This window comes from Dromaius novaehollandiae, chromosome 21 (assembly GCF_036370855.1).
Source record: "Dromaius novaehollandiae isolate bDroNov1 chromosome 21, bDroNov1.hap1, whole genome shotgun sequence".
Lineage (NCBI taxonomy): Eukaryota > Metazoa > Chordata > Aves > Casuariiformes > Dromaiidae > Dromaius > Dromaius novaehollandiae.
The window spans coordinates 5,066,597-5,083,447 of record NC_088118.1 but is presented as its reverse complement, the minus strand read 5'-3'; the positions used below and the strand labels follow the sequence as shown (position 1 = coordinate 5,083,447).

At 45.6% G+C, this 16,851-nt stretch overlaps 1 protein-coding gene across 3 annotated transcripts in view; it reads right to left on the bottom strand.

The window, feature by feature from the left end:
• Positions 1–16,851, bottom strand: part of GRAMD1B (GRAM domain containing 1B) — a 169,763-nt gene that overhangs the window by 32,690 nt on the left and 120,222 nt on the right. For all 3 annotated transcript variants that reach the window (XM_064524292.1, XM_064524291.1, XM_026099222.2), the window contains one exon: positions 2,221–2,431. In XM_064524292.1, coding sequence (XP_064380362.1) covers positions 2,221–2,431 — 211 coding nt within the window. The remainder of the gene's footprint in view (positions 1–2,220; positions 2,432–16,851) is intronic.

Below are 16,851 nucleotides of genomic sequence, written 5' to 3'. Positions count from 1 at the left end.
CAGAGCGAGCCCATGAATTCTCACAATTCATTAGGGTCAGGTCTGTTCTAATGGGTTTAAGCTGGGTTCATTTGAAATCACTGATCTCTAATATTTACATCACGCAGGGATACATGTGGGGCGGGAAACCGAGATCAGTGGCCACAAATCTGTTATTCATCATTAAAAAAGCAGGCAAGAAGGTATGGTGATCGACTCCCATCTCTAAAAGGCATAAAGTGAGAAGAGGAGAAAGAGAAGGGATTACAGTGCTGTACAGCCTACCAAAGCCAGCAGATCCTTCTCTGCAAAGATAGCTGCTCTGTTTAAGGGAGAGGAGCAGCAAATCTTAAAATGAAGCCTGAAATTACTTGGAAGTAATTGAAGGAGTGTGATGAACAGGCCAGTGCTCATACCATGTGAGCAAATATTGAGATCCCAGTGACATAAGTGAAACCAGCTTCACAGCTACAGGCAGCGGGGTGAGCTGTCGCTGACATTCTCTCAGCCGCACCAGGAGAATGCCTTAGTCGGGTCACGGCTCAGTACCACGGGGAGGGTTTCTGAGCGAGGAGACAATTTGACAGTGGGGCACAGGAGAGAAAAAAGAAGGCTTACTTTGGAGAGGCGCTTGTGTGACTTAATCGGAGAGAAAGCATGCAGGAATGAAAAGAGAGAAATTAAGAAAAAAGAAATCGCCTCACAAATCAAGAGAAGGAAAACCCACAAGCCCAGTTGAAAGCATTATATCCCCCTCTTCCTTGTGGAAAGCTCCAAGAATTAACGTCCAGCTTTAGTAGTCGCTGTGTTGGCAGAACTGCACGCCCACGGCCTTGAATCACAGCACTTTATGGGCCATGGTAATGCAAGTCATCCCTGGAATACCCCCTTATCAAGGAGTCCGTTTCCCTGACAAAGTGTCCCCCAGTGTGGCTGTAAACGTAACATTCTCTGCATCCCGGCTGCCTCCCATCTGCCCGGCTTTCTCTTGGGGACAGGCTGCAGACAGCCGATGAGAACGAGCCTGGCGGCACTGTAACATGTGAGGCTGTCATCCGGTCCTGCTGCCCCGGGGCTATGTTTGTACGTTGCTGTGCACGCAGGAAGCACGTCTGACCTCAAGGGCAACCTCAGAACTGGCAGGTCTCAAATAATCATCTAGAAACACTTTGTCCCCCCTTTCGAACACATATGCACACTCACAGACGCTCCCTTCAGTGGCAAGAGATGAATTCAGCCTCTGCAGCCCAGTGAATCCTGTTTCCTCTGCTGACAGTGACAACAAACGGGGTGCGGATAGGGACTTTTGTGCGCATGACACAATCCAACAATAAATTGGGCAGAGGATCCACCAACTCATTTCACACAAGCCATTAGCGCAATGCTATGTAGTCAGCTATGACACTGTGAAGTTGTTCAGACTGAAAACATTTCACTACACAAAGCTGGAAAACCACAAATGCTCCTGACAGCTCACTGTCTTACACTAAGCATCTGACATGAGGGTTATAACCAAAGGTTCGGTTTGGTTCCCAAGGCCCTCGCTCGTGTGTCTCGCCAGGTCCCACTGCCCACAAAGAAAATCAAACTGAAACCCACTTCCTCGTGCATTTTTGTACAGCAAAGTCAAGGCTGCTCATTGGTTCTATTACAGCCGAAAGACATGATACCCGCTTTAGGGAAAGAATCATCTACTCTGGTCAAGGTTTGCATGGAACGTGCCAGACAGTCCTAACAGAAAGGTGCCAAGGTGCAGAAGACTGGCAAAAGGATTCAGAGCCATCTGAATCTCACCTCGACATAGGGCTTGGACGTGGCTGGAGAAATGCGTGGGCCCTTCACTGGCTGTCTGAATTTGTTCCGTGACCCTTCAAGATCCAGTTGATAAAGAGTAACTGCAGCAGTTGATTTTCAAGGTCCTGTTCAAAATCACAGCGCCTCCAAAGGAAACAGGGCCCTTGACTGCAAAAAGTTTCGCCTACAAAAGCCATTAGGGAGCTGCAGTAAAAGCCCTCAGCAACTCAGGAACTGAGTTCACTAAGAGGATGACAGAGCTGTCCTAAAGTCTGACCTATTCAAATGGCTCCCAGTTAGGAGAGTTTTCAGAAGTGTGATGGGGGAAGGAGGAGGACAGTTAGAGAAAAAAAGGCACAGGACAAAGCCAGTGTATAACATTAGAGAGTTTCGAGCAGGGGATGTGCACGCATTTTGAGTTAAGTCACTCGCTCGCTCGCTCCTCACCTTGGAGTTCTTGGCCCCGCTGCGGCCTGACTGAGAGGAACAGCTCCGCTGTACACCCTGCTCCGGCGTGGAAGGGGATTTGTCTGACGAGTGGTCCGAGCCTTTCTCCACCATGGCGTCTCCTTGGGAGTCCTGTGGTGTTGGGGACCGGGACCGTTTGCGCAGGATGGGGGAGCAGGCAGGCGTGCTGCGGTTTGAGTTACTGGCAGTGCTGCAGACAGAAAGAAGCAGAGTCAATAACCTTTGGCTCAAAGAGAGAGGAACTGCACCCATGGCTTGAGGTGGAACATTACCCGCGGATTTCTCCACTAACACACTGGCCAAGTCTGGCTTCCTGAAGTGATGCATCCCATGCCACACTTAGCCCTTGACTCCACAGTAAAATAAGGCAATAGACAGACAGCATTTACTGTTGGCAAAGATAACTTTAACTGCCTGTCACCGCCCTTCCCCACCCACTCCTCAATTGATCTGCCCACAGAGAAAGTCATGAGAGAACAAACTCATTCTCTCCTGTAGGCTCTGAGAGTTTAAAACGATGATCTGAGCTTAGAAAACCTAAACCTGTGCTCAGCAATGAGGGAGATGTTGGTGCGGTCTTGATCAGGGCCACTCTGTCCCTCCTTTATTTCTTTTATAACAGGAAGCGTAACCATTCTCCAGAGCATGCACAGAAATGGGACCGTATCTTAGAAAATACTCCCTTAAAGATCACCAAAACCCCTGGGGGAGGGGAGAAGCATGTGATACCAGTGACAGACAGTGCAGTCATGATTTCCCGTATCACATCATCCTTTCTCACACCAGTTACAATAGGCTATGAAAAAGTTTTCCTTGCACATAAAAGGTTTCATGATTTTAAAAAAAGAAAAAAGTTCCCCTTTCATAGCAGAGCAAAAGTAAGACCTTTCGGAGCTTTACAGAAATAATGGAACATTCAGGGGAATGGAACTTCCCGTCCCACATCTTCGGCGAATGCCCTAACACCTACAACCAGAAAGCCAGTTACAACATATTTATACAGAACAGAGCAGCAAACCTCAGTACAGGACAGGGGAACTCACATTTCCTTACTGCTCCTTCGCTTTTCATGCCTTCTTTCCTGCCAGACTCCTCGAAACACCACATACTTGATCCATTTTACACTAAATAACTAATTTCCTTCAGTGGTCAAATTTATTTTACCACCAGCCCAAAGGTCTTGAGGGCTTTTCCAGCCGGTACTGTTCTACCCTGCAGTCTGCAGGTCACCGTGGAACCTGGGCTGATCCAAAGATGAACTTCATGTCAGCTCCGACATGCTGCGTTGTTACGGTACCTGTTACGTTCTGAGCATGAGAGGGTGGCCCACATTTGAGAGAAAAGCAGGCAAAAGAAGAAGGATGAGAGAATTAGGACTGTAGGGGATTGAGTTAAAGGAGCTAGTAAAATCAAACTCTTAGGTCTACAACTTCAGCCTGCTTACACACATCAAATTGAAGTTTGCTCCATACAACAGGATGTACGTTGAGGCAGTTAAAATGAGTCCTTTCTCGCTTGAGAATCTAGAAAAGCCGAATATATGCCTGAGGTTTCAGGGACTCTCAGATAAAAATAGTATTTTATCACCTCTTTCCTCTGAGAACACCAAAACATTTTACAAATATTCGTTAGCAGATACGGGTAGATACTGCAGTACATTTTCGCCAGTTACCAGGTTTCGTTTCGTTTGCTTTTGTCTTGAATGAACTGGTCTCGTAATGTGTCCTCTTTCCGTTTGCTCCTTCTAATTTAACAAATAAGTAATGAAACTTTCACTAGACAATTTCCAGAAAGCACACAACAAAGTTGCTTATGCAAACCTTCACAGAAATCAAATTTCATGCTCATACACATGATGAGCTTGCAATTGGCAGGAACATTAGCATGATACTTTGCAAAAAACCACTAAAAGATATTTTCGAGAATATAAGGTATGAAAACTCATTCAAACAATGAACAAACTGGAGAGAATAGGTTTGCAAGACGTCCTGTGAACAAGAAGAAAGATTCAGTAAACTATATATAGGCTCTGCTTCATTACATATTTCTCCTTAATAGATCAAGAATCAGATAGATATAGAAGGATAAAAAGGAACTTGCTTGAGGTTTAGGTTCACCCCCTAAACCTCAACTTAGCTCCAGTGCAAAGCCCAGCCTAATAATTTAGCCCATCCTTTGGCTTGTTTCTACACAGTTCACACTTAACGATGGTGAGTCTCACGAGTGAAATATGCCAACGATGTTCTGTGTCCTCCCTTCACCGGGTCGATACTCAGGTATTCTGAATTCAGAGTTCATGTACACCAGGACTGTAGCCACATCCAAGGCTTCGTCCCTCAGGATTGTATTCGAAACAAAAGAAAAAATGAGCAAAAGAAGACCTGGATCTGTCTCCCAGCAGCACTGTCTGCAATAGACAAGGCACATCATGAAGTGAAATTCAGTGAAATTACCAGGGGTTTTTGGCTTACTGAAATACACAAAAGTACCAGGTTTCTTTGCAGATTTTCAGATGATGCAGTTAGAACGGGTATTTCACTCTTCTCTCCTCCCTGCTGCTGCATTTCCAGGCTAAATTCAAGACGCACAAACTTATTTTAACAACCCTGCACGCTGCCTCTTACTGCTTGACCTGCATCTAGGAACACAAACACAACAGGTGCTGTGGAAACAGTGCTAAAACTGGAACTTTATCAGAAATGCTTCCAGAATTCAAAACGGTTTTGAATAGCCATTCCTATGGTCATTAAGAGCTGTACTGCTGCTGTCCATGCTGTGCAAGTGTTCATCTGGCACTACATCAAATTTCCTAACTCTTGCCCCAGCACGCTTGGTTCAACACAAATCGATTTCTTTGAGAGGTCCCCAGAAATACAAGACAAGAATTTGAAGTCAATGTTCCTGTGATAAGCAGCGCTGTACAAAATGTGTTTCAACAGACTGACTCATTTTCTCTACGGCTCTACAAAACCTGAGTTTTTCACGCACAAATGCCTTCTCATTTTCAGTTCATGGGAATTCAAACTTGAAAGTTTCACTTTGAGTTTCAGCTTCAAGCAACTCTAAATAGACCAAGTCAAATTTAATCAAGGTTCCTGCTTGCTATTAGGTTACAGTTTTGAAGGAGCACCAAGTTTTGCCCGGTTCTAAAGCAAAGCATAAAAAAAAACCATTTCAAAATCTGGGCCCAGATGTACCATGAGCATGTGAAACTCAGATGAAACTTGCTAAAAAGTTAGGTACTCTTCTGCCCAAATTGTAATCCAGTGAGAAATGAGACAAACTCTGCCTCTTGTAGACTGTAATAAATGCATTAATACCGACTTCAGTATACCCTCACTCACATGTAGACGTGGAAAATACCTTCTAAGTTTCCGTACTCTGAGTACATCCACACTACAGCTTGCGGACACACACTAAAACTGGCTTTAACACGACTAGCTCAGATACTGCTAAGCAGTGCGCAGGTACGGAGGCCAGTTAAAGCTAATCCCTGAAGGACTTGCACAGCTCCTCAGGTGTTTTTTTCAGGCACGGCTGAGAAACCCACGCTGCTGCAGCACCAGCACTAGCTTAAAGCTGGCGCAGACACGTTTGTCTGGGCTCAGCCACGCTACCGTAGCCCTGTGCCGTGGCACCAGCTAAGTGCTGGTATGTAAGTACCCAGTGGCACCTCTGACAGCAGACACTGGCCTACATGGGGCTTTTCCACCACTCAGCATCACTGGCATGCTTTAAAAAAACCAAATGCATCCACACATACTGTGTTATGCATGGACGGATGATCAACTTTACAGAGATAAGGGAAAAAAACAGACAGCTATAAGGGCACCTTCTAAGGCCATCTGTTAAGTCAGTGGCAGAGAGCTGACCAAACTCCGGAGGGCTGACTCCTCCTTTCATTATCTGATGACTGCATGATGCTGAGTATTTCTCACATGGAGGACTCCACTGGCGTGCACACAATGGAGAATATGAAAAGTCTGTTATTTCAGGCATTCTTCTCGACTACAGCGAGGACAGGCACAAAAAACACAAGGCTGCAGCTCCGTCCCGGTCGCCTCCCCCCCCAGCCTCTCACAAAACTCGCTGCTGCCGCTCAGTCCCAGAAGTTTGAATCCGACCCAAGGAACAGCCATGACGAACGCTTTCTGCAGTTGCCATAGTGACCAAGGCCTGCAATAGAACCAGGAATCAATGCCTGAAATGCCAAAACAGCTTGACCCACTTTGAAAAAAAAATAATAGTAATAAATTATGCTTTACAGGACTGATTGACCAGAGAGCATTCAGGGCCTCACATCCCCCTGCAGTACAGCCTTTAGTAGATGCAACAGATTAAATCAGGGACACAACACAAACAAGGCCACCTAAGATGAAGCCCCTTGCTCCTACGGGAAACCCTTGCACAGAGTATATGAAAGCAGAGAAGGCAGAGTACGTCTTCTAATGTTTGTACAGCACTTCACAGAAACACCTAGTCTTATGACTGGCGCTCTCAAGAGCGACTGCAATATAACTAACACAAGCAACAGTGAGAAGGCTAGGAAGAGGCCAAATTCTGTTCCCTGTCATGCAGAGAAGACGCCTAGATACCTGGAGCACTGCGGTACAGAAGTGAGCTTTACTTTAGGCGGTGGGAAGCAGAAGAATGTTTGGCAGCGCACCGACAGGCTGTCCAGTCACGTTCTGCCTCGGACACCGCAAAGCAGGGGTGCAAGGCAAGGCACAGACTTCCCCCTCCAACAAGCAGCAGCTCTTGGGAAAGGCTACAGTCTACTCCACAAGGTAAGCTTGGGACTCTTACAGCTATAGGGGAACCCAGAGGACCATATCTAACACCTTGCAATGCTCTAACAGAGCACTCAACAAGAAACCTGATTTTGAGTTTGTTAAATAAATTTTGCACGAATGACATTCAAGCAGTCCTGGAATTGACAGGAAAGCCTGTCCATCCTACCAGATCTTCTGAAATAATCACGCTGCCTGCAAAAAAACCACAGCCATCCCTGGGATTAAGACAAGCACCCTGAAACGGTTTATTCCCAAACCATGAGCGCAACAATATTCAGCAGTCATCCTCCAGAACACGACAGCTTACAGTGCAGCACTGCAGCACTTGGGACGACAGTATAAAATCGTGGCTTGTTGTTTTCTTCTCAGGTAGCGATACACACAGATTAAGAACAGAAGCACAGCAAATCCATTTGAATCTGCCAGTTGAGAATGTGAAATAGAATTTAGCCAGCAATAATCACTACGCTACCAAGAGTACCAAGGGACTTGTAACAACGAGGGCAGCTCATCTAAGCAGGTGGCCACTTCAGCCGCACTACGCTCCCCACCTTCACTGCGATCACGAGCGTCTCAGAGGGCCAAAACAGATCAGCATCGACACCATTTCCCGCAGCACACTTCTAAGCCTCGCAGGCCTCCCGAAGAAAGTCCTGATCTGGAAAGCTAATCGGCAGCCTCCGAGTCTGCCACAGTTCTCAGAAGAAGTGGTTTACAAGAGTAAATCCCTTTAAGTTATTTCTATCTCCCTGCATCCCATAGCATCTACCCAACAGTAAATGCTTCAAGGCACAAAACAGGGCTTATCAACAGCACTGCCAACACTGGGCTCAATTCTGCAAAGTGCTGAGCACCATGTCCCCAAATCAGCCTAGAACTTAAGCATATATTGATGCTAGCTGTACGGGAAGTCTACTGGCCGTGCAGGCAAAGTCACGCCTATGCTTACATGTCTTCTAAACAATAATGGAGGATATTTGCAGGGATAAAAACAGTAGTCTACTCATAAAGTCTTGAAAAGAGCAGCAAAAACTACAAGGTCAAGAAGGCACCTCCGGCCTGACTGTAATACAAAAAGAGTTAATTCTCCTCAGAAACAGCTAGCAAGGGGGTGAATTAGACGCCTACAAAGATACTTCTCTGTGATACAGTCTGACATCATTTGGAAAAGATGAGATTCAGAAACTCATTATGCAGTCTACCAAACAGCAAGCAGATGGTAACAACTTTTGATCATCGCCAACCTACACTCGCTTCAAGTCGACAGTCCACGAATGAAAGCCTCCATATATCCTCAACCAATTCCACTGGCTTGCCGCTGCTCTGAAAGCAACAGGAATGTGCTCTACTTGCATTACATCTCCCAGGAACGAGAAAAAAAGAAAGCATTACATTTAAAAGCAATGAGAAATGTAGGGCTATACAGAAATTAAGCAGTATTTCATGACAGTGGCTTTAAAAACGTACCTGAGAATAAGTAACCTTTCTGCAAGTTCTTTTAAACAACCATACAGTTTTTAACAGAGATTTCTACCCTCATCAAAGAACTGCTCTGATTATTTTGAAGTTTCACAGAAAGGTGTCCTTCTTCTATGAAATTCAGCAGCCCATTTACATATTCATGAAATAAAATTAATAAAACTACTATGCTTCAGGGGATTAGCAAATCACTGCAAGTGTTAGGAAGGCATTTGCCTTCTATTCATATACGGCACTGCGAGGTTGGTCAAATGCATTATTAATAATGTCATTGTCTTTCTCTGAATCACCTGATACTCGTTACCGCTAGAGAAAGAATATCAACTCTGAGGGACAAATGGTATGGTATCTCACAGAAACTCCCACTGTGCTGTGTTTGAAACAAACCCTCCACTGCTTCCTTCCTAACTGGTGAGTGCTCAGAATAATTACAAAAATCCCAAGGACCAGCCTGAAAGGGTTTTCAAAATAGAACCAGACAGATCTTAATAATATTGTCCAACAATACAATGATCATCTCATAGAGAGGATCACTGACCTGGATGGATGGAAGCAAAAATGCTTCATGAATTATATACTAAACCTCTCCATCACTCACAAATTAATATAGCTACCTCTGCTCTGAAGAAAGAAAACCACACTATGATGCACAATGAGATGAAATTTGGGAGGCAATGCACGGGGAAAAGTGAAAAATAAGAATTTCACATCCCTCTGAAGTTGACCACATGTCTGTTTCAGACAAAGCCCCAACACTGTCACCTGCAGGTCGCTCACTCCCATCTGGACCTCCTCTGGACACCTTTGTGCTTTGGGTCCTCTCCTCCCCACCACAAAGTCAGCGGCCCCTGTAATTAGCAGGAATTGCAGTATCGATGCTGTTCCAAGCCTGGATCTTAGGTATGCAGAAGAGAGCTTGCAATTCATGTTAAAAAAAATAATAATAATGTTAAGCCATTTTTGATGTCAAGAGAAGTTTGAATACCCAACAGTCCCAAAAGTAAAAAGCAAACAGAAATAAACCTGAATATATTTATTTTAAAACTATTTCAAAATCTTTCAATGGTTGGGAGACACAACGTTGCTGTTATACAGCAATTCATGTGCATATATTCACAATACAAGGCTAAACACCTAACGACAAATATCTATACTAATTTTTGGAAGAGGATGTATTTGTGTGACACGATTCTTTGGTTACCTCAAGAGGAGCACAAGCATTCTTCCTTTCTCTCCATGGCCTGCTCCAACTTCAGCAACACTAAGGGCATCCTGGGACATTATCTGTAGGCGCAGGTAGTGTCCTCGAACATATTCTCGTCTCGTGGCAGGGGTTTTATAACCCACAGATTAAATGTCTAATGAAGCCTCACACCACATCTTACCAGTGACAAGGCGGGGGTGGATAGGGATATTGTATATCTCAGGACTGGAAGATAAAGCTAGAGCTTTACATCTTCCCACTCGCTACCTGCTGCTCATTGGCATCAGCTTTCATGGGTTAATGAAAGACGTTGTGATCTTCAAAGCTGGGCTCAAACCAGTTTCTTTTGCTCATCCCTTTATGTTCCATCACTTTATCATTTCAGAAACAACAATGCACCAATTTCACATCCCGCCGCCCTTATATCCACCGTGCAACCTTTCTCCTTTGCTCTAACCTGATGCAGAAGCACTGTCTGGTTGAAAGTTAAAAATAGATGGGCCAAGGGCTGCAGCTGAGCCTGTGAAGTGTTAGAAAGCATCAGTACATCAGTGCAGGAGTCACACAGAGTCCACTGCCCTGAGGACCTGGTTCAGGCTTGTCCCCACATGGCATATTCTCTCTTCTTTATCCAGCTTTCTAGTCTTCAGTGACATGAGCAGTTGGGGGCATCCCCTGGCAGAACACTGGGCAACCTAAGACATTTCACGGATGGAAAATATATTTCTGAGATTTGGCGTAAAGTTTCCCTCCAACCTACTGAGCCAAAATCACAGCTCCATTGTCTATCTACCAGCTTCCAAAGGAGTCTTCCCAAAGATGCGTTTGACTCACAGAGCAAAGATACACAAATACATTCCCTTTTAAGAACACTGTGTCCGTGATGGACAGGACGACGCTAGTCACCAGCAATCTAAGAAAAAGGCATTTTTTTAGGGAATGGGGACTCATCGGATTCTCACTGCCTACAAATACGCACTATGCAACGAGCCTTCATAGCCGACTGCTAACCCCTGCCAAACAAACAAACCCCCCCACCACCACCACCTGTATAGGTTCTGGAGAATGGCCTGATAAGTGACACAAAACAAATTCTGGCCCTCCCCATCACTGCCAATATATAAGCACAGAGAGGAATGCAAAGCAGAACCAAGACAGCGTGCATGCTCCGAGCCTTTTCAAGAGGCAGGGAGCACATGGGCAAACAAATACACCATCTCCCTGCAGCAGCTCCAGCTGCCCTTCTGTGACGCATTGCCAGTTCCTCCAGCTTCGACCCCCTTCTGCCTTTTCAAACACACGCAGATGCTGCGAGAGTAATAACTGCCCCTTCAGGGGTGGGGGATGGGGGAAACGGGAGGCGTAAAGGGGAAAGGAGGAGGGGTGAGGGGAACGAAAGCTGCAAACAACAGTCAGATTTGATCATCTGCTGTTTCAAACAATCCAAAAGCCTGCTTTAGCAGTTCCATGCAGCAGAGGTAGGGCGCGTGCACGGGGGAGAACAAGGAGAAAAAGGAATCGGCTCGTGGAAGGGAAAAGAAACGAAGCATCCCTGCAACATGATGTCACGCTGTCTGCTTTCAAGTCCCCCAAACAGAAAGGAGCAGGAGCAGCAACCAACATGGACTCCGGATTTAATCTGCCTTGAAAGCGTTTGTCTCAGACAGTAGCTTCTGCTCAGTAAACCTGTGCAAAGCACAGCACGTACAGCCGGTCGCCTTTGACTCCGTCTCTCACACACACACATGCAAACGCACACGCGTGCACACACAGGCTCAGAGCCGGCAGGCAGCACACACGCAGAGGGGAGAGGAAGAGCGGCATCGGCAGAAGGAACAGGAGAGTAACACTAACCTGGTAGCCATTAGGGACCGTAGTGCAGCGCGGAGCAGCTAGGAATTCATTCATTCATGCACTTGCGTGTGGTGGGGGAAGAGCGAGGGTGGGCCAGCGCTGAGGTGGGAGGGTACTCACCTCCCGCACCATCTCAGAGCCCTTCCTTGAGGGAAGAGGGAGGATGAGGTGCCTGGGGCTCTTCACGGGCACCGGCAGCCCTCTCTCCCAGCCGCCTCGCAGAGCGCTGGGGCTCCTGCCATGGCTCAGCCTCTCTCCCCCCCCACCCTGCTCTTTGTGATTACGGCTGCTTGTGCGGCTCTGCTGAGGTCTCGGTGCCTCTCTCCCTTGCTGCCAGCCTCTCTCACACACGCTCCTGCACGCGCACACAAACACACAGGCGTGCGCGCGCACGCAGCCGTGGGCTGCTGCTTTACATAATGCAACCCCCTAATGCCTTCAGTATCCCCGTCGGCCCCAAGAAACGGGGGAGGGCGAGCTCCTGTGTTTGTCCCACGGTCCCCTGCTGATACCTGTCATTTCTAGACGCTGTTCATGAGGGTTGGCAAGGCCTACAAGTGCAGACCCTACAGGTTAAAAACCGACATCCATCCTCTCTGTCTACACGCCCGACCTGTTGTACGTACACAGGAGAAAGTTTCCAAACCTGTAAGCACGTCAATACAGGAACACTCAGGAAAATTAAACCTAATTAACCGGTAAAGTGGATTATCTAAACTGACTTAAACACTGTGAGGACACACTCATTCAGAATTTAGGTGACCGCAGCTCAGTTTAGCTTACTCATCCAGGAGGCTAATTTGGTTTAATTTTCATGACTGTCCACATGTAAACAGGCCTAGGATTTTTAAGCCACTTATCAAAGGAAAGTTTACAGCTCTGGTAGCACACATGGTATTACTTTGGGGGACATATGCACCACTGTACCCCTATACACCCACACATTGTTATGCCAGAATAAGGAAAAGGGGTTTCAGCCTCTATGAAAACCTCCTCCAATACAACATATACTAAGTAGGCTGGAGGATGAAAAAGGAGAAAGCAAAACAATCAGCTAGCTTACACTTTCTTTCCAGTATACGAAACCAGACCTTGTCTGTGCAAGGAAATAACGCAGAAAAACTATTCTAGAGCAGCTTCCTCTATTAACACACTTGATCTGAAGCACAAGTGCCCATGTGGTAAAGTATTCTGTGTTATTTTAGGGCTTGAAATGTGAAATAACCTTCCAGTATAGGTAGGCCTAAAAGACTGTCCAGAGAGGCTCCTGTATCAGCTTGGCTACAGCGTTTTAAAAATTTACACCTTGTGCCAATGCTGTTCCTCAGCAGGCTCTTCCGTCTGTATTTGCATCGCCCACCTTAGACGCTTACTTTAGGAGTTCAGCTCCCTGTGCTGCCACCGAGCAAGGCAGGCAACTCCAGAGTGTGATCCAGAGGGCCTAACTCAGGAGTTTACCTACAACCAAATTCAGATGCTGTGAGCGACTCCCTTGGGGACTTACAGCTCCCCACTGATAACACAAGGAGCTGTGCCTCAAGTTAAGTGATGTAAATACTCTCCACTCTGCCAACCGCTTTCTTCTGTTGCGTTTTACCCATTCCTCGCAGTGGGTAAAATGGTCGATCATTTTCTCTTCTCTTTGTAATCAGCCACAGCTTTCAGCACTAATGTCCCAAAAGACCATCTCTCCAGAAGGCTGAGCATCCATCATTTCACAATAATCAAAATCAATGGGAGTGAGCGATGCTCTGGTCCCAGAATCAATGCTCTGCACCAGCAGGCTCATGCCACGGTGCATTTCAAAAGCTGCACAGGCTTTTAAATTGAAAACATCTATCACCATACACACGTCTGTACTAGGATACGTTAACAGCAGCAGCATCTCTTTTATATTACTGAAAGAATATACATATATGCAAATGGATTCACCATGTATACACACCGATTTTAATAAATGCATTGTATCTAGAGATCCACCAGCTTGATGTCAATTTTGTGACACCCTTCTCGTGACCAAGCTTCTTACTACACGTTCTCCATTTACAGTACTGCCAATCGCAAACACCCAAAACACAAGTCAACTTTCACCCTAGCCATAAACTTGGCTCATAAAATCTAATTTCATAAAAGCAAACCTGTTTTCACTCCTCTGGATTCCTTTCCTGCACATTCATTCAGGTTGTGTTCTCAAGCTATTCCCTGAAATCCTGGGAGAAACCTCTGTTAAAAGGAGAAAGTGAAGTTTCTCACACAAGTGCACATCTACAAGCGTTGGAGAATTGCAACGAGTATCAATCAAAATGAAAGCCATGATACAACCGCAAGAACCGGCAACAGTATTTGTCACTTCGATTCATCCAGTAACGCCTGATTTTAGGCTTTGACGATGCACATCTCCACAAGGACGGAGCTTTTTACCTCTGTGGAAACCTGCTGTCTTTAGCAGGATAAGATGTAAAGTAACAACAGGCTGTTAAGAATTAGGGCCAAATCCTGCATCATCTTGCCCACACATGTACTGACATTTCACCCGCACAGAACCCCGCGCTAATTTTGCAATGCCTTCTTCTCAAGACTTAAATTTGGGGTTCACTGAACCACGTTTCTCCAGTGTGTTTTGCAACTGCAGAAATCAACTAGCAGCAGTCTTGGAGTCCTCACCAAAAACAGTGAAGCGTTTCTGCAGTACAGACTTAAGCCCTAACAGGAATACAGCAGCATCTCATTATCTACTCAGAAAAACCAAAGTGATCAACAGTGCCACTAGAACTCACAACTTGATTTTTTATTTGTATATGTGACTATTACAAGTTTCAAATGTTTATGACAGTTTATGAGCCGGTGAATTTTACCGAACGTATTTATAGAAAAATGGCCAGTAATATACAAACCATCCTGCTCCCTGTGTCTGATGCAATGGCACCTCTCTATGCAAAGGATGGTGTCACTCCCACTGAAACGCTATGTCTAGAACTGTATCTAGTTTCAACTCACCAACAACACAGATAAACTGGACAGGGTTCAGATAAGAGCAAATTAATGATAAAAGACAATGCGCTGAGTCTGTTCAAGTTAAACAGAAGGTCAAGGAATGACAAACTTTAAATATTTACTTGGAACACAAATTTGGTAACACTGGGTAACAGTTGAAAGTATAACAGTACCAAGTGCTGAAAGCTGAAGCTAGACAAATTCATACCGGGAGAGAGGGACACGTTTTTCTTGAAGTAAACAAAACTAACCACTGGAACTAATTCAAGGCTAGATTATCCATCTCGGGAAAATAAAAATAAGCAAGATTTTGTGTTTTCCTAAATACCGTGCTGTACTTCAAACAGAAGTCAATTCAGGAAAGTCTTATACTTCCCAGCTAACAGGAGTTCAGAAGAGATGATCTGTTGGTTTTACTATGAACCTATGTTTTACTATGAATCTATGAATCTTCCAATGTTTTTTTCTGAAAGATACACGGAACAGTTGGAAGTGTGATCCTTTGCCTCTAAAACTTTTGATATGTTTTGTGTGAATGACTGTTAAGGTTTCAACGAGATACTATTTTTCAGTAACCACATGAGAGCTACACCAACCGAATGTTTCTGACGAGATACACCGTGATGGCCGCTTCAGACCTCCAACCACGGAGATCATGCAAAGGCTCAGAACAGGTCATGAAGTGGCAGGACAGCTCTAACATGTAAGTTTAAGACCATCTACCCACTCTTCAGACTGTCAAGAGTCAAGATGAATCCAAAGAAAATTCTGTTTTCAAAAGCACTGAACAAAGCCATCATGAAAACGCAAACAAGTCACTTGGAGAAAAGTTTCTTCAACTCCTTCGGCTTATCTTGCGTGGCATGCAAAAGGCGAAGTTTGGGGTAATCTGAAGAATCACGCAGCGCCTCAAATGCCTTACAAAATGTATCAGATCTGCAGAATTCAAGCAGAACTCTCAGAAGGACAAACACCTTTGTTACATTTCTGGCTCTTTCGAGCACCGTTCATGTCGCTATGCAGACAGCTTATTTCACGGTGCTTTGATAATATTGCACTGAGAAAAGGAACTTTTAGAGGCCTTTAAGGAAGCTCTTTTGAACATAAAGCTAAAAGTTCCCATTTGGTTCAAGAGCTGCAAAACTCTTATTTTATCTCGAATGGTTTGCTTCTGCACAAACACCTCGCAGCCTTAGCCCTGGTGCTAGCGTGAAAGAAGCAAAACAAGCAGCGAGATGTTATTTCACGTGGGAAGGACAGCTTTAGGAAGACAGGACTGCTGAGCTACCCACGGCATGGTATGGCCCCATGCCATGGCACTAACACCACAGGACCACCAAGCCCTTCAGAAAGGTGCAAACGCATACGGCAGGAGCACTACTCCGAGGACGCTCTAAGCAGAGCACACGTGTCTGCGGCAGGCTGCTCAGCGCTCACGCTGACAGCACTAGCTGTACCTTCGCTGCCTGCTGGACCCAGAGCGACAGGGCTGGTTTCTGTTCTGCTGTCTCTGACCCAGCCGTAACACAAGCTTACTCGTACATATTGCAACTCTCAGGTGACAGGAAATGATGCACTGTCCGAGTAATTAAAGCCCGAGGCTGACGACAGATACACAGGAGGCGGTCCAGCGCCTGAACATCCAGGCCTGTAGAGCTACTACTAGGTTTGAGATAAACTGTATCCAACTCGATCCTACTAAAAGCGATCCTACCCTCCCTGCAAGCCAGACCAGCAATATGGAAACAGAGAGGAGTCTTTAAAAGTCTCTCTGCAAAACGTCTGAGAGTGATGAGCACCCGAATTTGAAAATAGATGAGATTTCTCATTCCCCATCCCCAATAATTCTTTGTCTAATTTTAATAGGGCCTTTTTTGAAAACTCAAAACCATCAGGACAGATTCTCCCAACACCTCTACTTTTCAGCTGAGTTCAGAACTGAACAGAGGAAGACTAACACTTTCATAGTACTTCTGGCCTTGCCTTCAAAAAGACCACGTCAGAAATCTCCAGAGAGCCCGTCCTCAGGAGATACTCAGTGTAGTGCTACGGCCTCAAGATCTGCAACTACGATGAGCAGTAATTGATAACTGACACATCTGGATAGCAAACATTATTTTGCAGGTATTTAATTTTTTGCTCGTACCTTTGTCAGAGCACAGATTCTGCTTTTCTCCTAGGTACTCCCTTTACTACAGCTGCATGGACTCTGCTGTCTAATGCGCAGCACTGCACAGGCTCAGGTCTCCGACCGGCCGCGCAGTGTGGTTTGCTAGCTCCCGCTCA